This window comes from Phalaenopsis equestris, unplaced genomic scaffold (genome assembly GCF_001263595.1).
Source record: "Phalaenopsis equestris unplaced genomic scaffold, ASM126359v1 Scaffold000224, whole genome shotgun sequence".
Lineage (NCBI taxonomy): Eukaryota > Viridiplantae > Streptophyta > Magnoliopsida > Asparagales > Orchidaceae > Phalaenopsis > Phalaenopsis equestris.
In genome coordinates, this window is record NW_018164666.1 from 3,896,463 (window position 1) to 3,919,766 (window position 23,304).

Below are 23,304 nucleotides of genomic sequence, written 5' to 3' on the forward strand. Positions count from 1 at the left end.
TTCTCTCTCTCTTCATGTTTTATGTTGTTTATTTGGTATTTGTGCTTGCTTACTTTTTTTGTTTGTACGAATTAGGGCCCGTTTAGGAGCACTTATTTTAGTGCGGCGGTGTTTTGAAAACTTTGCCTATATGTTCGAGTGGCGTTTTCATGATGTCGTTGTTATTTCTTTAATATACGCGGCCGCAGAATTGACCCGGCAACCCGCGTTCGTTAGCTCCGTTTTACCTGGCTGCCCTAACGCGATCCCACATCCTTCTCCTCTCGTTCTCTCATGCTCGATTTGACTCCTTACTGCTGTTTCGCCTCTCATCTGCCTTAAATCCTCCCTAAGCCCTCTCCTAACGATCGATCTGTAAGTATTAAATGGAATGATTTTCGTTAGTTGGTGCTCTTTCAGCTAGATTTCGTTAGTTGGATTTTGTTGGGTAATGTTGGGCTTTTGATTGATTTGTTGTAGGGAATTTTCTCATTTTTTCAAATGTGTTTGGCATTTTAGTATGTTTCTCCTCCTCTTCTCAGATTCTTCTCTCTTATTATTTAGGATTTGTGATTTTATGTCTTGGGGTTTCTGTCTTGGCATTTCAGTATGTTTCTTTGGTTAGAATTTCCAAGAGAGCAAGCAATGCTTGCAGTGTAATTGGGCTTGATGGAAGCATGTTGGTATGAGTTGTTCTTGTTGGACGGTTGTAGTGCACTTTAGAGCTATGTTTGTTCTTAAGTTGTTAATGTTTAGAGTTGTTTTTGAAATTATATGGCTCACTTGTGGTCCCATATCTGTTTTGATCTATTTATTGAAATAATTTCTATGCGTCGAAGCATGAATTAGAGGCAGAGTTTTAGGCATTTCATGTGTAAATGCATAAGAATTGGTTAGTATGTATGTAAAGCTTTTTGCATATAATTGCAGATGATTGGGATACGATGGTTTCACAGGAGGACAATGCAGCTGATGACATACGTCGTCAAGGTTTTAAAATCAACATTTTAATAATTTTAATTATATTTGTAATTGTTTTTCCTTTTATTTTATTAGTTTTGATACTCATGAGTAAGTGAGGACTGTATCTTATTTTCTTAAATCGTTATGTATTGGTTTTCTGCTTCTGTTGTATCAATTATATTTCTCAGACAGTTCTGTTGTAAATAACATTACTTAACAAGGGCTGAATGATCATTTATCCAGAAATAACTGCAAATAAGTTATTTTGAATAAGCTTCCCCAAATAACCAACCAGCTTATCAAGACAACCTGCAGATTATCAGATTGTCAGAATAATCTACAAATATGCATATTATAAATAATTTTCAACTGTCCAAAACAAACCCTTAGTGTTCTTGGTGAATTGTCTATCTTCCAATAAGATTGATGTTGTAGGAGGAGTGTTGTTGAAGCCTTATTATTATTGTTGCAACGTTAGAGTGTTGTTTGGAGTGTTTAGATGTTGCTGATGTTCGAGTCTTATTTTGTTGTTTCATGTTTATTTATTGCCTGTTTGTTATTGGTGTTTGTTTTCTTAGTTTGTTTTTTTTTTTTTTTTTTTTTGCTATAGTGAATTGTATCTTGAATTTTTATTTTGTTACTCATTCCCTCTTATGAATAAAGGCAAGCGTGACCTTCACATTTTAAAATCATGTGATATGATTTTTTATATATTTTATATAGCATATTTCATAATTTACTCCCAAAATAAAGTATGAGCTTATTTTTCAAATATAAGCTTAATTTTCAAATCAGCAGGTTGAGCTCTGTGCACGCCGGCGACGCCTTTTATGATTTCCGCCGGAATCTCTAAATGGTCCAAACTTCCCGCCGCCGCCCTTGCGGCGACGGCTACCTTTTCGCTCGTTGTCACCTTCTTCTCTGGTAGCTTCTCCCCCTTCACCTATCTCTCTCATCCAAAACTATCGAAGAAAATACCACTCGAAACCCTAATCCGTTGCGAACTTCCAGCTTTCATTTGCAGGCGAAAAAACAGGCTTCTGTCACTCCGCGTTAAAGAGCTTGAAGCTTCTCTCGAAGCTTCTTTGGAGATGGCTGCATCGGAGCGGCGTGGGAGAGTTAGAGCCCAGCAGTTAAGTGGTTGACATTAGGAGCCCTATTGTTTAGCTTTTATATTAGGGTTTTGACTGATTTCGATTATTTACTATTTCAGGCGCTGCGGATAGCTTTGACTCAGCAGAGTTCTGATGGTTCGACAACCTCTAGATCAGAGTCAGCTGCTTCGTACCCCATGGCTCCCATTGGTTTCGTGCAATCCTGCTTTGCCACCAGGTTATCCAGTTAAAGCTGGTTGTTTGGTTCATTGTCTTCTACATCAAAATAATGATCATAAAATTATCCATCAAATGCAGTGCATTTTATTTATTAGCATCTATTATTTAGAATGACCATTACTCATTAGTGATACTGATACTTTTTTTTTTATCATTTTATCTCCCAGGCAGTGTTGCAATTTTGACTAACATTATATCATAAAGTAAGCTTTAAATATTACTGATTAAGTTGTCATTAATTATGTCACCAAATCGCTAACAGATGCTGAACGCTAATAGCCATTTTTTATGAAGAATGATTTCAAACGGGGAAGCAATTAACCAAAATTTTCTTGCCTCAAATAAAAACATGCATGCTAAAAACATGCATTATATTTTTGTCCAAAAAATTGCAAAATGTCAAGTATTCAAAAATAACATAAAGCTTTCTTTGGCTCAGTCAAAATAATTTTTTATATATATGAAACAGGAACTAATCCACTATCAAGAAACTACATGTGCATGAATCTATGGGGCACAAAAAATCATTCCCTTCCTCAGACCCATATTCACCAGTCTCATCACAAAAGAAGTCCTAAATATCTTAAGCCATATAAATAGTAGAATTTGTTAATGTTTTATAGAAATACAAGAATCATGCAAGGAAATAATAAATATAGAGATTCAAATCATACAAGAGGATCTTCAATTGAATTTACCTGAGATTTCATCACCATGCTTTCTTACAACATTGCAATTGTATCGCCCACCATAGTGCATGCGCAACTTTAGGATGTTGACTTAAACTATAAGCAAATTTGTCCAACAATTTTTCTCAATTCTATTTCCTTTCTTTTTTTTCTTTGTTTTATCTTCCCTCTTCCTTTTTTTTCACCTTTACATTCTCTTTAGGTCCCTTTATTTTCTTTTTGTTTTCTCTCATAGATGACTTTTTTTGGGTCTATTTTTCCTTTGGAATATTAGTCAGAAATTCCAGTTCTTTTATTTTCTATATGCCCCAGGAACTACACGCACATAAATGCACCCTTTTCTCCATTTTAGGGCAAATTGATAGTGTCGATGCACCTTTCGTTTGCCTAGTGAAATGGAAGTGATATGATTAGCAACAATATTTTGAATAATGATATCCCGGATTTGTACCAAAATTTTAATTTGTTTTCATCCAAGAAAATAATCCATAGAAATTAGTGTTTATCCATTAAAATTATACATTTTGAGTTTCATATTTATAATTGCCGATAATAGATCATTGATGAGCATTATTTAGAAATTTGTGGCAATCCTGAGTTTTTCTTTTGAATCAAATTTTTACGAAGATGTTTACTACACTTTCTAACCTTCTAAACCCCAAAGAATTCATATTACACAACTATAGAAAGCCTAGATGGCCCTCCAATTATTACCAATGAGAGGTCCCCTATGTATATTTATCGTTCATAGAAGTGAATCTACTAGTAATGATACTGCACTTGCCACTCAATCCCCCCACATCCAAACTGGTCATCTTTGTTATGATTTTTGAATAAGATGGATTTTCAGTATGATCGATTCATTTGATTATATTCAATATTCTTCTCAGTAATGTGTGACCTGCTTTGTTTCAAAACTCAAAATGCATTCATGTAGTATTTTCCCCTTTAAGTCGCAGTGCTTCAATATAAATGATAATAAAATTAAAACAGTGTCACTCAAAGGTGCAACCTACAATATATAAACTCCACTAATTTTTTTTTTCTTTGACAATTGACTTTAAGAACTTCAGTATCTTCTGAGAACTTGCATTGTGCTTGATTAGGAGCAACATCAGATTCTTTTTGTTGAAGTTCATTCCTCTGCAAGTAGACTCAAGTGAAATCGATTGAGATCCCCAATGGATGCAATAGTGCATGCATTGGGTCGAATAAAAGGTTGAGTGCGGTATAAACTGCACAAATATCACCTTTTTGCAAAATGGACTATGCAAATACATCTGAAATTCAAAATTACCCAAGAAGAACGATATGCTTTGGACCCAAAATCAGTGAGCAAAACCATAATGACATAGCAAGAGATAGATGGAAAACTAAAAAAAGGGCTGCTCTAATAAAAAAAAAACAAATACAAAAAAGCAATATACAAAAGATGTTCTACTTTTGGAGGTAGATCGGCTCTCCCACCCCCTAGACGTCATTTGGAACACTGGCAAAAGAAAAAAACACAACAAACACCAACATACATGCATGAAAAAATAAACTCTAGGTTACTCCCTTTAATAGAATCCTCTTTCAGTATTTCAAAAACTTTCCTTCAAAGCCTTCCTTTCAAATTTCTTTAATTTCTCCTCCTTCAAATTGTGATTAAGGCCTCGTGGACCACTTTTGCTCCCTTCCTTTTTTTTGTCGCAGCGACCCTTTCCCTTCCTTTTTTTTTGTCGCAACACCCGCCATTCTGGTTCTTCTTGTGGAAGCGTCTGTCCCGCCTGGCCGGTTGGAGGATTATGGACCTGTCCAAAACAAGCGACGTAACAATACACTCCTCCCAAAGACGTATCTTTTCTTCAATGTGGAAGAATGAAAAGTACTTGTGGATCACCTCGTAGGTTTCCCACGTTGCTTCACAGTTTGGCAACCCTTGCCACTTAATGAATAATTCCTTTGCTCCCCCTGCTTCTTGTCGCACTCCTATCTCTAGCAGCTCTAGAATCACTTCCAAGTCCTCTGTCAGCGTCGGCGTTAGTGTAGACGAGGGTGTGTGATCTCCAATCGCATGTTTCAGCTGTGACACATGGAAGACTGGGTGTAGTGCAGATGATTGTGGTAATCTCAAATGATAAGCCACCGCCCCGATGCGTGCCAACAGTTCATATGGTCCAAAGTATTCCAGTGAAAGTTTCTCGCTCCTCCTGTCCAATGTTTTCTGTCGATAGAGCCTCAGCTTCAAGTAGACCATGTCCCATGGTTCAAACTACACACTTATGTATTCATTCGCTTTCCTCTTCATGATTTGTTGAACTCTCAGTAAATACCCCTTGAGCTCTCTAATATCCTATCTCTCTCCTCCAAGTAATGATCGATGTTGGATACCGGAGTGGTACTATACCCATAATATATGAAGTGAGGTGGATCCCACCCATAAAATATCTTGAAAGGAATTGTCTGTTCTGCGGTGTGGTATGAAAAATTATACCAATATTCGGTCCATACAATCAACTTAACCCATAGCTTCAATTTATCGGATACAAAACAATGCAGGTATGTTTCCACACTCATGTTGACCACCTCATTCTGCTCATCAGTCTATGGATGATATGCAGTGCTTCTTTTAAGGATTGTCTCTTACAACCTGAATAGCTCTTTTCAGAAGTGGCTAAGGAGCACCTTGTCCCTATTCGATACAATCAATTCCGGCACCTTGTGTAAATGGATCTCTTTCCGGATAAACAACTCCTCAATTGAGACCGCAGTGTAAGAATGTCATAAGGTAATGAAATATGCATACTTAGGCGATCCAAGTCCACTATAATCACCGTGGACCCTTCGAACTGTGGCAACCTTTGATAAAATCCATCGTCACATCTTTCCAAACCTTCTCTGGTAATGCTAATGGTTGCAATAACCTTCCTAGTGCTGTGGTTAAGAACTTGTGTCGCTGACACACATCACATTTTGCTATCATGTCCTCCACATCTTTGCACATTACCCAATAAAGCTCTGTTGCCAGACGACTGTAGGTCTTTTGCACTCCAGAGTGTCCTCCGATCGCACTACCATGAAACTCTTATAATAATCTGGGAATATACTCTGACAACTTGGGTAGCAAGAATCACCCTTGGTGGAGTAGCTGCTGCCCCCTCAATGCATATTCCAGATGACTGTTTGAGTCCTGCAGTAACTCGATTCTTATCTTCTTCAGCTCCTCATCGCTTTCGCTCTTCTATCTTAAGGCTTCCTAATCTAGGACCAAGGATACTAACGGGGCTGTCAATTGGAGTTCTTCCATCTTTCTTGATAGCGCATCAGCTTTCTTGTTCTCCAATCCTGTCTGGTATTGAATCTTGAAATCATATCCTAATAGCTTGAATAGCCATCTCTGATGCTCCTCAGTCACCATCTGCTGCTCCAAAAGATACTTTAAACTCCCTGATCTGTCCTGAAAAAAAAAATGACGTTTCAATAGTTGAGGCCGCCACTTTTAAATGGCCAAGACAATTGCTATCAATTCTCGTTCATATACTGATTTTAGCTTTGCTCTAACTGTAAGAATCTGGTTGAAGTAGGCAATCTGTCGATGATCCTGCATAAGCACTGCTCTCAATCTGTACCCTAACACATCCGCTTCCACACAAATGCTTTACTGAAACCTGGAAGTGTTAATGCTGATACGTTAGTCATGACCCTCTTCAAATGTTCAAATGCTTGCGTTGTTGTTTCCCCCCATTTGAAATTATCTTTCTTCAACTACTTCGTTAGTGGCCATGTTATCATCTTATATTGTCACACAAACTTCCGACAACAGCCAATAAGACCCTGGAATTCTCTCATCTCCCTCAAATTTCTTGGTAAGGGCCAATCAACCATAGCTTCGATTTTGGACTGATCCACTGCTACTCCAATTCTGGTCACCACATACCCTAGGTACTCCACCTATAACTGTGCAAATGAACACTTCTTAAGGTTGACATACAACTGGTGCTCCCTCAGTTGTCTCCAAGATTGTTTGTAGGTGCCCCACACGCCCTGTTTCTGTATGACTGTAAACCATAATTTCATCAAAGAATAACAATGCAAATTTCAGAGGTAAGGTTGAAAAAATCTATTCACGAGGGTCTAAAAAGTTTTCGGGGCATTTGGAAGACCAAACGACATAACCAAGAACTAATAATGTCTTTCATGTGACATGAACAACTTCTTATCTGCTGGATTTATCCTTATCTGGTGGTATCCAGACTTGAGATCAATTTTTGAAAAAATAGTTAACTCATAAAGCTCATCTAGTAACTCATCAGTCATAGGGATAGAAACTTATCCAGCATCGTCTCCTTGTTCAAATCCTGATAGTTTACATAGAATCTCCAATTATCATTTTTTTCTTCGCTAACAGGACGAGACTGGAAAAAGGGCTACCTGTATGGTCGAGGCAAAGATTATCAGGCCAACTTCATCATTCTGAATCTGGGGATACCTGTATGGTCTGACGCTGATGAGAGAAACACTCTCCTTCAGTGTAATAGGGTGCTCATGCTCCCTCGGAGGAGGTAACATGTTTGGCTTTTGAAAGATATTCATAAACTGTTGTAGGAGTTGTTGGACCCCTTTTGGAAATTCTGCCTACTCTGAATCTTATATCTACTCAATGCTCTGCAACTCCGCCAAGTAGCTTAGTCCTGCTCCCTCAATCAACTTTACCATGGTTTTGAGCGATACCATGGTTTGGCATAAGCTAACATCTCAACATCACCTTCCTATCCTCAACTTGGAGCTCCATTGTCAAAGACTTCCCATCCACCTTCATCTCCCCTAATGTTCACAACCACTTTATCCCCAAAATCACATATGTGATGTCCAAATCTAAAAGAAGGAAATTCACCACCACCTGTAAGTCATGTAGTGTCAAAACCAATATCTTACGCTGAAGCTCCCTGTATTCACCAGCTCCAACCCTAGCTTCTCCACAACCTGATTTGAGATGAAGTTATGTGTAACTCCGCTATCCACCAACACCACAATCGGTTATTCTCCAATCCACTCCCTCACCTTCAGGGTGTAATTTGGAGTAAATCCCACCATTGAATTGAGGAACATCTCCCCACATCCAAATGCAGATGCTCCTCCGTCTCCTCCACTGATTCCTTACGCTCTATATCCTCCTCCTAAACTAAAAGAATCTGAAGGGCGCGCTCCTTGCATCGGTTGCCTGGGGCATATTTCTAATCACAACAGTAACACAATCATTTTGCTCTTTTATCCGGCACTTCTGCATCTGTGAGGTGTTTGAAACTACCCCCTAGACGTGTTCCTATATTTTTCTCTTTCGATGTCTCTCTCTGAAATAACACTGTCTAGGTCCTCGGCGTTGTAGTTGTCAAGGGGCTCTTGTAGATTTCTCCGGTGCTGCTGCCTTTGCTGGTCTTTTTCACTTGTTTCTTATCCTCCATCATCTGGGTGAGTTTCATCATTTCTCTCAATCCACGCGTTCTCATGGGTCGGATGGCTGCTCGAATGTCGGGCTTTAGACCTTTCAAGAAGTTCCGTTCCATTTCTGCTACAGAAATACCCCTCAACTTTCCTTTTAAGAGCTCGAACTTCTTTCAGTATTCCGTAACCGTCCTTTCCTGAGTCAGAGCATAGAATTGTTCATGTGGCTCTCATTCCCAAATTGCTCGGAAAGGCTCCAATAAGCAATCATTAAACTCCTCTCATGAATGCATCGAATACCTTGCCTTTATCCACTGAAACCAGGCTAAAGCCTTCCCCTTCAAGTATAATCTCACTATCATGAGTTTCTCTTCCTCAGATAATTCATTTAGTGCAAAATACTTTTCCATCTGATACACCCACCCATGTGCATCCTCCACTTTGAAGATCGACATCTTCACTTTTCCGACCCTTGCATCTCTACCCCAACTTTCTCTTCCTCTGATTTTTACTCCCATGTATCTAGGGTGAAACTCCCTCCTCCGGTCATAGACTTACCCAACTCCCGATTCCTTTTTTCCTCCACTGCTTCTGAGCCCCTTACACCATCTCTCCTCCAATTTTCGGCCCAAAACCCTTCATTTGGAGTCTCCACTCCCCCTCCTCTCGAAGTCCTATGGGGACGCTCGTGTTGGTAGATGTTGTCTTCCTCGGCTTCTCGCTCGATCTTATTTCTTTTTTACTTTGCCAAGGATTTCTCTGATCAACCCTTGGTTAAGGTTTGCAACTGGAGTTATAAGCACTACCTTGGATTGCATCTTCATGAGTTTTTTCATCATCTTCTGTATTTCTCCTATGCTTTCAAATCCATCCTCCATTCGACTTTTAATGGAAGAAAACATGTCCTCAATAGTGGCAAATCTCTCTTCCATCTCTGATCTGATTTGTCCTGCCCCTCCTTCTAGCTCATCCATTTTCTTTGTTGCCTCCATCTCACCAAGTTCAAGGCTCTGATACTAATTTGATATGCTTCGGATCCAAACTTAGTGAGCAAAGCCACAATGAAACAATAAGAGAGATGAAAAACTCAAACGAAAGCTGCTTTTATTTAAAAAAAAATGCAAACAAGCAAAGATTACCTAATTTCGAGAGGTAGATCGGCTCTTCCTCACCCTAGACGTTGCTAGGAACACCACCAAAAGAAAAAAAAAATACAGCAACCACCAAAATACATGCATGAAAAAACAAACTCAAGGCTACTTCCATTAATAGAATCCTCTCTCAGTATTTCAAAAACTTTCCTTCCAAGCCTTCCCTCCAAATTCCTTTAATTTTTTCTCCTTTAATATGTCATTAAGGCCCTCGTAGATTCCCATTGCTCCCTTTTTTTATCTGCGCAGCAACCCGCTCCTTTTTTTTTTTTTGCTGTCGCAGCAGCCCGCCGCTCTTGTTCTTCTCATGGAAGCGTCCGGCCCGCCTGGCTGGTTGGAGGATTTTGGACCGGTTCACATACCGGCGGCGTAACAAAGAAGTCTTTCATGATCAATTCGATTGAGCAGGTTATGTACGGGTCATTATGTGAATCAACGTCAAACAACTCAACCGTCATTGAGATGGCCCAAACATCATCTTTCACGAAATGGGTTGTGCATGTGCATTTTGAAACTTTAAAGTTATCTAGAAATAACACCTATATTACTTGGCTCTCTGGGTAAATTTTAGCAACACATCTATTTATGGCGAATCTGTTATTTTCATCTTTGATTAGTCATATAAATGGTAATTGCTGAACTAAACGTACTTGAAATTATATATATATATATTATTGAAATTCCTTCTATAAGACAATGGGCATTTTATTTAGGTTGACGTTGTGTGTTATGTTGAGATCCCCAAAAATGATGAAAAAAATTTCCCATGTAAGGAAGAAGATATTTGGGTGGATATCATGCGTTGAGTCAAAATCCCAAGTTTAATGCCAAATTTTTCTTGCAAGCTTGGAAACATTTGTCTTAATATTGTAATTTATGCCAAAGTCTCCAAATATCTATTTAATTAACTATCAAGCAAAATATATACAAGAAAATTCTAAAAATTATAAAAGTTGATCTCTTTGACCAACCAAAATACTAAGAATTCATCAAGTAGACTTCTAGATTAGTTAGAAGAGAAGTTCTTCTATAGCTCTAGTCTAGAACTTAAATGGATCAAGAAGTTCGGATTCAACACGCCCAAAAATGACCAAGTCACTGACAACTTGTCTTACTCGGAATGCCATAAGAATAGCTGCTATAAGAGAGCTCTCGTTTGATCAGTCTGATAAGTATTATTAAGTTTTTATTATATTCGACTTGATAATGTCAGGTGGAATAGATTAAAGAGATTTTAATTAGTCAAGTTTTAAGGAGAAATCAAAGGATTTATTTTTGCTCAAGCTAACATTAAATTGAATTTTTAATCATTGCATAAAGCACAGATTGAAAAAGTCTTTCTTCTTTAACAAGGCCAATAAAACACAAAACACGGGATCAAAAAAGTTATTGTGAAGATCATCAAAACTCGAGTATGAATTAAAGGAAATTCAATCCTTAATGGGTTTGTCAGATCATCAAGCATGGGATCGACAAGCAATTAGTTGTCGACATTTTGCAAGACTGAAGGCTGGGTCACTGCATGCATCTTTCATTAAATTCATTAAAGCACAAAGTTAAGACTGAAGGCCCGCTGAATTTCCAAAAAAAGTCCCATAAAAGACAATTTAGATTTTAATTCATTCTTCATATCCATTATAGTACAAAATTAGTACGTAAGATATTTCAACTCAAAATTGCCAAAAAGAAAAATGGGGAATCCAAGACATGAATTATAGGTAAGGAGAGAAAGTAGCAATCCTTGGATAATTTGTAGAGTGCGAAAGAATTATTAACTATTGTTTGGTTTTATGTTATTTGTTTGGTTCGAAGGAGTTATATAAGTGAATTAACGGATCAAAGTATGATAACTTATTATTTTCTTGATGTGACATTAGATGGCCCAAATTTGACAACATCTTGATCTCACACAATTAAAGATGCTACTAAACCAAGCAAGTGACATCTTTCAAATAACATTCATAACATTATTATTGTCAGTAAGCTTGGCAACCTCTTATCAAGATTGGGAGGGAGATACTATGGATCGGAAAAAGAATCACTTGGAGCAAATAATGCATTGGGAATGGATATATTTTTGTGAGTGAGAGTGAAAGGAATTGGTTGTTAGGGAGACAGAAGTGGGAGAGAAGGAAGGGAAGTTTGAGTGAAAGAAAAAGATTTTGTTATTGATAGTATGTATAGAGAGAGGGAGTGTGGAAATAAGAGAGAACTTAAGGGAGAGGAAGAGAGCATATGAATAAATGTGTGGAGAGCTTGGTAAAGGAGTATGAGAGAGAAATATGGGTAGAGAGAGGATGTAGAGAGTGAAGGGGAAGGTTTGATGAGAGCTAGGATTATAGAAGCATCTACCTTTAAAGAGAAAGTAGGAAATCAATTTTCATTCATTCTAAGATCAAGTATGTATTTTGCATAACCTATGGTAATTATTTATATTAATTTACACTTTTGTAAAAAGAAAAAGTGAACTCTATACAACAAACATGAAAACAAATTAGCCTTAGAGACTTAAAAAACCTTTATAACAATCAACACATGCCAAGAAGGACACCTGATATGTTGCATGGTGCATAACATAAACTTATCGAGGTAATTAAAGGCGCTAAAATGACAATCATGCATGAATGTCAACTTGAATTCTGTTGATAGCCTTCCATAGGTGGGAATGCAATAGAATTTTTTGAGCTGCATCATGCTGGAGCATATTGTTTAGGAATATTTACATACATACCAATCAATTCCTATGTATTTACATATTTACATATCTAACATCTAAATTATCTAACATCTAAATTTCAAATTTTACATGTATGCCACCTCACCTATGCATGAAAAGGTGTATTTCACTTTTTAAAATTTGAAGTGGTGGTATTTTGAGTTTATATGAAAGATTTGGGTGGTATAAGTAAAATGTAAAGTTGAGGTGTTAGATATGTAAATGCAAAAGAACCAAGTGCTATATATTTAAATGCCTCTGCTGTTTAATGATGGTGGCATAACAAAATTTTAATGAGGAAATTGTGTTTATTTCATATTTAAAATATATTGAGCCAAAAATGGCAAAAAAATTAAAAAGTTGTCTGTCCGTTCTTTGTTGTGTGAAGAAAAAAAAAGTAATAAATAAATAAATAAATACTTGTAAGGGATCGAGTTGCATCTTGTGTTAAAACTATGAATCTTGGTGCACATTTACTTTTTTTTGTGTATACCTGCCTTTGATTATAATCTTCATTTAGGAATGGTACACCGAGACAACCCTTACTAGTCCCTCTTTCTAGAGCATGCTTATTGTTTGATTCCAGCCGAGTTCCAGCTGCTGCATTAGATGGACTTGGTGAATACTCGCATTGTTGGGTCTTGTACGTATTTCATCTGAACACCGACCTTGAGAAGTTGTGGAAACAAACCTCCAGATCAAAATTTAAGGCAAAGGTTTGTTTGTTTCTGGCTCAATGTGTTCTAGATTACCTCCTTAACTTGCTTACTTGGGAAATACATCTGGTCTATTGCTTAATCATATGTTTGACAGGTGAGAGTCCCTAGACTTGAAGGTGGCAAGATGGGAGTCCTTGCCACAAGATCACCACATAGGCCTTGTCCTATTGGTCTTTCTGTTGCAAAGGTAAGATTCTATAAACATATTTAATCGAGAGCCGTATGTTGAAGATTCCTCACAATGGAAGTATACTGTCAGTTCGCTTATTAAGCTATGCCCTTAGTTTGTTTTAATTTTAATTGAACTAAATTCTTGCTATCAACTGCGAACACATTGCAAGTATATTATTCTACGGTGTTAGGTTAGGTTTGTGGATCAGGTTGAGGACAAACCTAAAATTGACCCGACCCAAAAATACTTGACCTGAATCCAACTTGAATATTGAATGGGTTAGAAAATTCAAACTGAACCCAACCAGTCTTCAACCCGCTAACCCATTTAATTTAAGGTATAATAATTATTCAGATCTATTTTAAGTCAATTTTAGTTTAGCGGGCCAGTTTCTGGTCTATTTCAATATGACGGGTGGACCTGGACCCCATTTGAAAAATTAAATTGGTTAGGATTTCTAACCTGAACCTGACCCGAAATTTATTTGGGTTAACCTGGACTCGGATTCTTTGAGTCAAGTTTGGGTTGGTATGTCCGGTCAAATTTTTACACCCCTATATAGTTCTATTGCAGTAAAGTGTGACTTCAAATTTTTCTTATACAGAAAAAAGAGTGAGATTTAAGGTAATTGTGGTGGATATAAGTTCATCAGGGCTAATTGTTCTCACTTCCTATTATGATTTCCTCGCTAGAAAATGTTAACTGAAGGAACAAAAACTGTTTTTTTTTCTAAATTTCCATTCTATGTCTTCATTGCCACTCAGCATTCGTGATCGATCATATACCCTGAGATGTTTCTTTAATGTTTTTCTCAGATGTACTCTATTCAGCTTGTACTTTGTTAATGAGCCGTGCTTTTATTTTGATAGAATTACTAATACCCTCTTAGGTTTAATTTTTTTGAAATACATGAAACCAAAGAGTCTCATGGCAGTTACCAAATACATGAAACTAATTTGATCGAATATTTGGTTGTAATGTTGTCTGTGAAGTTCGTTGATAACAGTACTTTTTAATCCTTTTTCACCATACCCTTTCGGAAAAACTGCTTTTTTGTTGCTCTCACAGTAGAGTTATGTGAAAAGCCAGCTTTGTGAATTAAATATCAATATGCTTGCTTTGTTGCAGCTTATCTTGCCACAGAGCACAGAAGAAATTAGAGTTGATAATTATGTTTGAAACCAGGCCAACGTCTTAATCCACTCAGATACCACTATCTTTTTACTCAACTTGAATATGTCTTGTTTTTAATTAATTTAATTTAACTCGAAATTTACTGGACACATACATATATAGATACTTATATAGATACATATGTACATCTATAGATACATATAAAGATAAATAAATAAATAAATAAACAAATAAATAAATATATATATATATATATATATATATATAGGTAAAAAAATTTTTTCAAACTTAATAGATTTGAGTTGAGCCTGGCCTGATGTGAAATTGAAATTTTTTATTTTTTTTAAAATATATAGTTTGGCTCGCTCAATTTGACTCCATATCACACATACAGGAAACCCCTCAATACAGTGTTTGTTACAATTTCTGAAATGCGTATTATTATATTATGCTCATTGCATAGGGCCAACATGCCTTTAGTATGGAAGTATGAAGCGTAAGTTACTTGAGCAGTGACGGACATATATTTTAAAAGCCTTTTGTGTTGATGTTAGACAAATGTAGGCTGTTAGCGTACCACTGACATTCTTTGCAATGAAATATTCTCTAATGTTTTTTTTTCCCCAAAATTAAAGTTGGACATGTTCATGACTCCATGACACTCCCCTATACGGCAAACAAATACGTTGACATGGCCAAAACATATGATGATTATAAAATTTATTATTTAGACAAGCTAGCTTTACAAACTGTATTTTTTTTTTTAATTTATGTTGGTGAAGGTTCTATTGAAGGAAACTTGTTGATGATGATAACCATGATGTCAAGATCAACTGGGTGATATTAAGTTTTTTTTTGTCATGTTTATGATATTGTGCTTTATTATGTGATACTTTTTGATGGAGAATATTGACATCAAGTAATGTAAATATAGACAAATTATAAAATTTAAAAGAAAACTTTATCAATATGGTTATATTATAAATGTATCCACATTGTGTTGCGTTTTTTTCTCATCTCAATTCAATGTTTGTGTTTTACAAAGGCAAGCCATTCATTCTTTTCTCATTTCTTGAGTTGTTTTCCAGATTGAGGCACTTGAAGGAAATGCACTTCTGCTTTCAGGAATAGATCTGGTAGATGGAACGGTGGGATCTTTGTCTCATAAATTTAAAAGGCTGTTTGGGATCATTTTTTTTTTAAATTTTGTGCATGTTCTTACTTAAAATAAAACACGGTTGATATATTATAACATGTTTAGTTGCTTTTAAAAATACTTGATAATTTTTTAGATATTTAAGTGTTTTTAAGAAAAAAATAATTTGTTTTTCAAAACAAAAAATAAAAATATGCAAAAAATGGACTGAACAAATTTATGTTTAAAGTAAAAGTAAAAAGTAAAAAATAAAAAAAGTGATTCCAAACAAGCCTTACGTATCTCAGTATGTTAGATAGAAGCTTTGTAGTTCTAAACTTCTTCTTGTTGAATTGGCAGTTTTAATATGATAATGTGCTTATGGTTTATCAACAGCCAGTACTTGATGTCAAACCTTACTTGCCATACTCTGATAACGTTCAAGGAGCAACTATTCCCAAATGGTTGAAGGTAATTTTCATTATAGCCTTTTTCACTACAGGAATTAAGCATTTTTGCGTCGGACGGATCAGACGTAAATTGGACGTAAATCTGATGATATTTGAGGGTTATTATCGGATTTGCGTCTGATTTACGTACGACTTTTTCTGACGTTAATTCAGGCATCAGTAATATTATTTCCGTTCATTTACATCAAAATATTCCGACACAAATAATTTATTAATTATAGTTTTAGGTTTTTGTTATTGTTAATTATAGTTGTAGAATACTATAGCTATAGTTATTGTGTAGGATGTTGTAGTGTTCTATATTTATAGTTATAGTTTAGTTTATAGTTCTTTATTGTTGTAGAATGTTATAGCTATAGTTTGTTATAGTATTTTATGGTGGAGTGTAGTTATGATTAGTTGTGGTTGTAGAATGCTGTTATTGTAGTTATAGTGTAGTTTGTTGTAGAATATTGTAGCTGTAGTTATGATGTAGTTATACTTGTTATAACTAGTTATTGTTGTAAAATACTATAGCTATAATTTCACTGTAATATGTTGTAGAATAATATACTTGTAGTTATAGTGTCATTATATTTGAAATGATAGTTATAGTTGTAAAGTACTATAGTTTTAGTTATAATATAGTATGTTGTAGAGTACTATAGTTATAGTTAGATATAGTTCTAGAATGTTATAACTATAGCTCTACTTTAGTATGTTTCATAATACTATAGGTATAGTTAATTGTAGTTTTATGTAGTATAGTGTAATTTAATGTACTTATAGTTAGGTACAGTTATAGAATATTATAGTTGTAACTGTAGTGTAGTTATTGTTATAGTTATAATTAGTTATAATTGTAGAATACAACGATTATAGTTATACTGTAATTACGGTTGCAGTTGTAATTAGTTACATTTTTGTAGATATTATATCTATGGTTATTGTTTAATTTTAGTTGTAGTTATCGTTAATTATATTTGTAGAATATTATAGCTATAGCTATAGTGTAGGCATAGTTAGTTATAATTCGTAGAATATTATAGATATACTGTAGTGTTGTATGTTTTAGAATATTATGACTATTGTTATTGTTTAATTCTAGTTGGTAGTTATAGTTTGTTATAGTTGTAAAATACTTTACTTCTAGTTCTATAATCAGTATTATTGTAGAATACTATAGCTATAGTTATAGTGTTATATAGTGTAGTCTAACTTAATGTTATTATTGTTTGTTATAGTGTAGAACACTATAGCTATATTTATGGTTTAGTATGTTTTAGAATATTATAGTTATAATTATAGTATAGTTATAGTTATAGTTATAATTATAATTGTAGAATTCTTTTGCTATTGTTATAATGTAGTATGTTGTATACTGTAGTTATTGTTATTATATAGATTTTGATTTAGTTATATTTTGTAATAGTTGTAGAATTCTATTGCTATTGTTATAGCATAGTATGTTGTTGAATACTATAGCTATTATAATGTAGTACATTGTAAAATACTATAGCTATGGTATTTTGTAGTTATAGTTTTAGTTACAGTTAGTTTTAGCTGTTTAATATCATAACTATAATTATAATGTAATATTTTGTAGAATTCTATAGCTATAGTTATAATTGTAATTGTAATATTAATATAGTATAATATTACATAGTGTTACATGATATAGTGTGATTTAATGTAGTTATAGCTCTAGAGTACTATAGCTATAGTTAATATGTAGTTATAGTTGTATCTGTAGTTAATTATAATTGCATAAAATAACTATAGTTATAATATAGTATGTTGTAGAATATTATAGTTACGTTTATAGTCATAGTGTTGTTATAGTTATGGTTATAATTATTTATAATTGTAGAATATTATGACTGTAGTTATTATGTAGTATGTTGTACAATATTATAGCTATAATTATATTATAGTTATAGTTAATTATAATTGTAGAATAATATATCTATAGTGTAGAATGTTGTAGGATACTATAACTATATTATAGTTAAGTTTATAGTCATAGTGTTTGTTATAGTTTTAGAATATTACAGTTATCATTATAATTTATTATCGGAGAGAATCTTCTTATAATGTTTCCACCTAGTGCAAGCATTGGTTTGAGCACCGAAGGGTTTTGTGTAGGGCAAACACTCTCCGGTCTGGTTGACATTCTACTTGGATGATTATGTATAGGAGAATGAGGGGTCGACACATATTAACGTTACTATAGTTAATATGTAGGTATGGTTGTATTTGTAGTTATAATTGCAGAACAATAATTATAGTTATAATATAGTATGTTCTAAAATACTATAGTTATAGTTATAGTGTTTTTATAGTTGTGATTATAATTAGTTATAATTGTAGAATATTATAGCTATAGCTATTATGCAGTATTTTGTACAATACTATAGCTATAGTTATATTGTAGTTATGGTTAATTATAGTTGTAGAATAATATATCTTTAGTTATAGTATAGTATGTTGTAGGATACTATAACTATAGTTATAATATAGTTCTAGTTGTAGTTATAGTTTGTTATAGTTTTAAAATATTATAGTTATAATTTATTGCGGGAGAGAATCTTCATATGATGGTTCAACTTAGTGCAAGCATTGGTTTGAGCATCGAATGGTTTTGTGCGGGGTATTCTACTTGCATGATTGTGTATAGGAGAATGAGGGGTCAACACATATATACGAGCTTCACTTTCTAGGCACACAACATTTTTGCATGATACAATTTTACACTCTTTGTATGGAACCTCTTACTGTTTTTGCATGATACAAATTTTACACCCTTTGTAAGGAACCTCTTACTGTCCCTCGTGATTGACATTGTATGATCACCTTGTACATCAAACTTGTATAAAAATTCTGCGATGTTCCAAACTATAGAGGAACTGATCACCTTGTACATCAAACTTCAGCATTCATTGGAACAACCTTGATTTGACAAGAATCTCATTTTTTATTAATAAAACTACATAACATTTAAAGGAGACTCAACGACTCGTCAACAGGCTTGAATAAAATATGGGGTGAAACACACACAAACTCATAAAAGCAAACGAGGCTTTTTATCAACTAATTAAATTTATTTGAAACTGTCTTATGATTTGTGGGGTCTATTTGAGCACTCAAATGAGTGATCAGAAAGAGATGATAAACTTCAAATATATTTGGAAAATTTGAAAATTTTTATTGCCTATGGATTCACAATGCACTCGCTAGCAAATAGAAGGTGATTTATTTTATCATCCAAAAATGAAATTTTGCACACTCCCAATAGATCTGCACCACTTTCGTAGTAGTAGACATAAGACAAATTTTAGGGCCCCAATGAGAAATCTTGCATGCTCAAGAAACTCAACTTACCAAACAAGCTCAAATGAAACATGTAGTGAACTCTTAGTTCACATATAGAGAAAAATGATGCATTAAAAAAAATCTGTACCAGATTTTTAGGAGACTCGATGGCTCATCAACAAACTCAAATAAAAATTGTGATAAAACACTAGGTCAATTTTTCACCACCAGATCTACAATCTCTCTGCACTATCAGACAAAAAGTCTTAAATGAAATAGTTCCACACATTTTCAATAGTAACACCTTTGTACAAATAACAATAAAATCTCCTAAAATTTAGTTCAAATTCACAAGACATTCCTGCATGTGCTCCGTCATGTGCCCCAAGTTCCTAATCTTAAGCGTCTGAGAATGTTGCACGGGTTAGTTGCATGTCTAAAATAAGATTTTCCTCAGGAAATATTCATGTATTCCAAAATTTGGTTCTTTTTGAACGGTTCAGACTAGGATCATTTGGTCGTCTTTCTATCCACGTGGCTCGGTCGGCTTTGGTATTATTTGCTTTGGCTCGGACAGTCGGAAAAGTGGGTCTCACTTTATTTTGTTGGTGGGCTCTTCCCTCGTTGTACTCTTCTCCTTTGGACCTTTAGATCTTCTCAGGATTAGTGCCGAAACATTTCTTATGTTGAGTAATAAATGATTAGAACTTTTCTATGCGTCACATGAATATATTCATCATTACTATCAGATTTCTGATGCATACAAATTAAATACACATTTTTGTACACAACATTTTAATTCAGGACACGTTCTTCTATCAATACAATAATAATTGCTTGGGCTTGAACTTACAGATCCTGTTTTCCCTTTTTACTTATTTAATGATTAGCTAACTTCTAACTGTCACCCTCCAAAACCATCCAGGAGGAAAATGCATTGGCCGTATCTTCAATTAGCTTTTCTGCGGAATTTAATTCTACTCTATCTATCTGCTGGTTGAAAAACGTAAGTTCCAGTTTCAACACCATTTAAAAATTTATTTGAGTCATGTATTGTCTTTATTGCTGAGTATTCAGGCGAAATCATCTTTGAATCTCTATCTCATTCGTTATTGTCCAGTTTTTATTGAGAACCTCAAGTACTGGGCATTTTCTGATACTTAGGGGTCTTTGGTAGCATGATTTTGATAGGATTTAGGCATGGATTTAAAGATAAATCCAGGCAAACATCAAAAAAAAAAAATGAAAATTATATCCAAACGCTCTTTTAAATCAAAATTTTTCATGTTTCGTCTCTGTTTCTCGTGTTCCACCGCTTTTACTACAATGTAAATTTGAATTTACTAAATCCGATTGCGAGACGGATTTAAGGGATTTACTCCGTCGTTGCTCGTAAGTTCCTTCACCGTCGCACTGGATTTGATATATCCAAATTTATTGGATTTGATAAGCCCTATTTAACATAAAATCAGGTAGCAGCCAAACATCACCTTTGGGTGTTAAAAAAAGTTTTGGAATGAACTATGGAAATTTTTGTGAGCTGACTTCTCTCAAATTCAACTTGATAAAGATCTCGTGCTGAGCTGATATTTATTATTCGCCATAAACATTTCATCAACAAAAACCATTATTCATTGAACTATAATCCATTAGAAGTCTGACATAGATTTTTCATTTGTAGCTAAGAAGTAATTAAATTGCTTTCAGGAGAAAAATTCATTATATTCATCCATGGATGAATTCCAGAGTTTTATCAAGGAGGTTCTCTCCTGGGACATCAGGTCCTTTTCCCAGCGGAGCAGACCACATCATGGGATTATTGAATGTGAAAACCATGGATTCTCATTTCTCTCAGAAAATGGTGGTGATGAACCTCCTGGTGTCATTTATCATTTGATTCTCGAAGGAGTCGACATCTCGTACCGAATCGACGACAGATCGAATATCTTGGTTGAGAGAGCCACCCTTCTCTCTGGCGTAAGTGCTGCGAGTAAAGATCACTACAGTTACTCTACTTGGAGACACAAGTTAGTGAAAAATTAAGGTGCATTTACATACATAACACACAATTCTTTTGTATTTACATATCCAAAACCTAAACTTTCATTTTTGCACGCATATCGCTAAACTATTATAACTTTTTCAGTATGTGAATATGGAAATTTAGATGTGAGATATGTAAATTCATAATAGTTGTGTGCTGGGTATGTAAATTCGCCAAAATTAATTTAGCAGCACAATGATCATGTTATATTAAGAGTACAAGAGTTCGGTACGTATTAAAAAGCTTTTGTTGGCTAGCAGCAGGTTGTTGGTGCATTGAATAACTTCGCTGTTTTATTTAAAGTCGTTGCTTCAATTATGTGAGTTCTGCCGGTGGCGGCCAACTACCGGCTTTAATATGTTTAGTTGTGTTACTCTATAATTCTCAAGAAGCAAATAGCACCCATGTAGATTATAAATAAGACCTTTTCTAATTTACCTTTTCATGATAATTGAATTGAATAGGGCGGACATCAACTTGATTTTTATCCGTCAATGGTATAAAATCAGTGGAAAGGGCTTTATTAAGAGCCCGTTTGGGACAGCTTATATGGTGTAGTGACATTTTAAAAACGCACCTGATCTGTTTGAATAAATTGCATTTTGGCAGCTTATGTGTTTTCAAAATGCTGAAAATAACGTTTTCACACTGCACCTATAATAGCTTTCTAGTTAGGGTCTGGCTTTTCCAAACAAATAAAAATTTATAATAGCCACCGCACTTAGCTTATCAGCAGATTGTTTTTAATCAACTTATCAACAGGTTATTCAATGAGTTACAACTACACCAAACAGACCCTAAATCACAACTAAGTGCAAGCGGCTAAACAATTTAATAACTCTTAATTTCTAAAAAAAATTATTATTTTTTAGTCAAAGTATGTTGGGCGAATGAAAATTATGACTTGATTAAAAATTTTATTTAGATGACTAGAAGCAGCAGTTGTGCTAACTTTCAAAGTCCTTTCAAAGACTGGTAATTCAATGCTTACCCCTCTTTTTTTAATATTTTATCTTTTTTTTTTTTTTCCTACTAATGCTGGTGTAGAGAAATCATCAGCCGTTAGCTGGACTGCTTTGCAATCCTGGAAGTGGAAAGGTAAAGAATATTTCAAAATAGGGAAATTTACATGCATGCCGCATAATTCTTATGTATTTACATACCTAGCACCCAAAGTTAGATATTTACACTGACAACATTTTGGCATCATTAAGTACATGAAAAACGTGTATTTAACTTTAATTTGATGTGATATTAAATAGTTTGAGTGGTAGGAATGATTAGGTATTAGATATGTAATCCGTAATAATTGAATGACATGCATGTAAATGCCCCTTCAAAATAAATGAACATCTTTTTATTAACAGTCGTGCAGACTAAAAAATAGAATTTATATGAATGTTTACATCCAATTAGGCTTAAACTTGAAGCAATTTTTGAATTAGAAATTTGAAGAAATAAATTTAGGACTGCTCGATTAAAATTGGGGAGAAATTTTAAAGAGCATTTTTCAAAAATTCTCTTTTGAAATTCGCTAAATTTTAGGTGTAAATCCTAAGTCATTATGTGGCCTTTTTTTGGAGGTATTTTTGGTGGACTTTTATATTATTTATGGATATGAGAGATAGAATATTTAAATATTAATCCCATTCATCTAGGAAAAGAACAAATAAGGGCTAACAAGGCTATAACTATGCATCAAAAGCAATTTAGATCTCTCAAGTAAAATAAATTATCATTAAAATATCCTTCCAAATGTTGGTATGTGTTTTGTTGCTTATTTATTTATTTATTTTATTCTGTTTAGTTGATAACGGCTAAGCTTATATATTCTATATCACCTTTAGATTTTAGGATGTGGAAAGCATCAGGTATTTTTATGTTCAAAACAATGGATTTTTAATCCTAAAACTAACTATTTTAAATCATGAAGGGTCCGTTTGGGGCAGCTTATTTGGTGCGATGACGTTTTGAAAACACACCTGGATTGGTTGGGTAAACTGCGTTTTGGCAGCTTATGCGTTTTGAAAACGCTGAAAGCAGTGTTTTCACACCGCATCTATCTACGTGCGGTGGTAGCTTT

At 34.5% G+C, this 23,304-nt stretch overlaps 1 protein-coding gene across 3 annotated transcripts; it reads left to right on the forward strand.

The window, feature by feature from the left end:
* Window positions 1–1,700: 1,700 nt before the first annotated feature.
* Window positions 1,701–21,619, forward strand: LOC110023482. Of its 3 annotated transcripts, XM_020722930.1 has the most exons (9): window positions 1,701–1,866; window positions 1,954–2,075; window positions 2,156–2,274; window positions 12,777–12,972; window positions 13,070–13,162; window positions 15,370–15,429; window positions 15,813–15,887; window positions 20,103–20,183; window positions 20,885–21,619. In XM_020722930.1, the coding sequence occupies exons 1-9, from the start codon at window positions 1,773–1,775 to the stop codon at window positions 21,218–21,220; spliced, it is 1,176 nt and encodes a 391-aa protein (XP_020578589.1). In that variant the 5' UTR covers window positions 1,701–1,772; the 3' UTR covers window positions 21,221–21,619. The 3 variants fall into 3 exon arrangements, with proteins under 3 accessions (XP_020578589.1, XP_020578587.1, XP_020578588.1); XM_020722928.1 differs by having other exon boundaries at window positions 1,701–2,075; XM_020722929.1 differs by having other exon boundaries at window positions 1,701–2,075; window positions 20,924–21,619.
* Window positions 21,620–23,304: the final 1,685 nt, after the last annotated feature.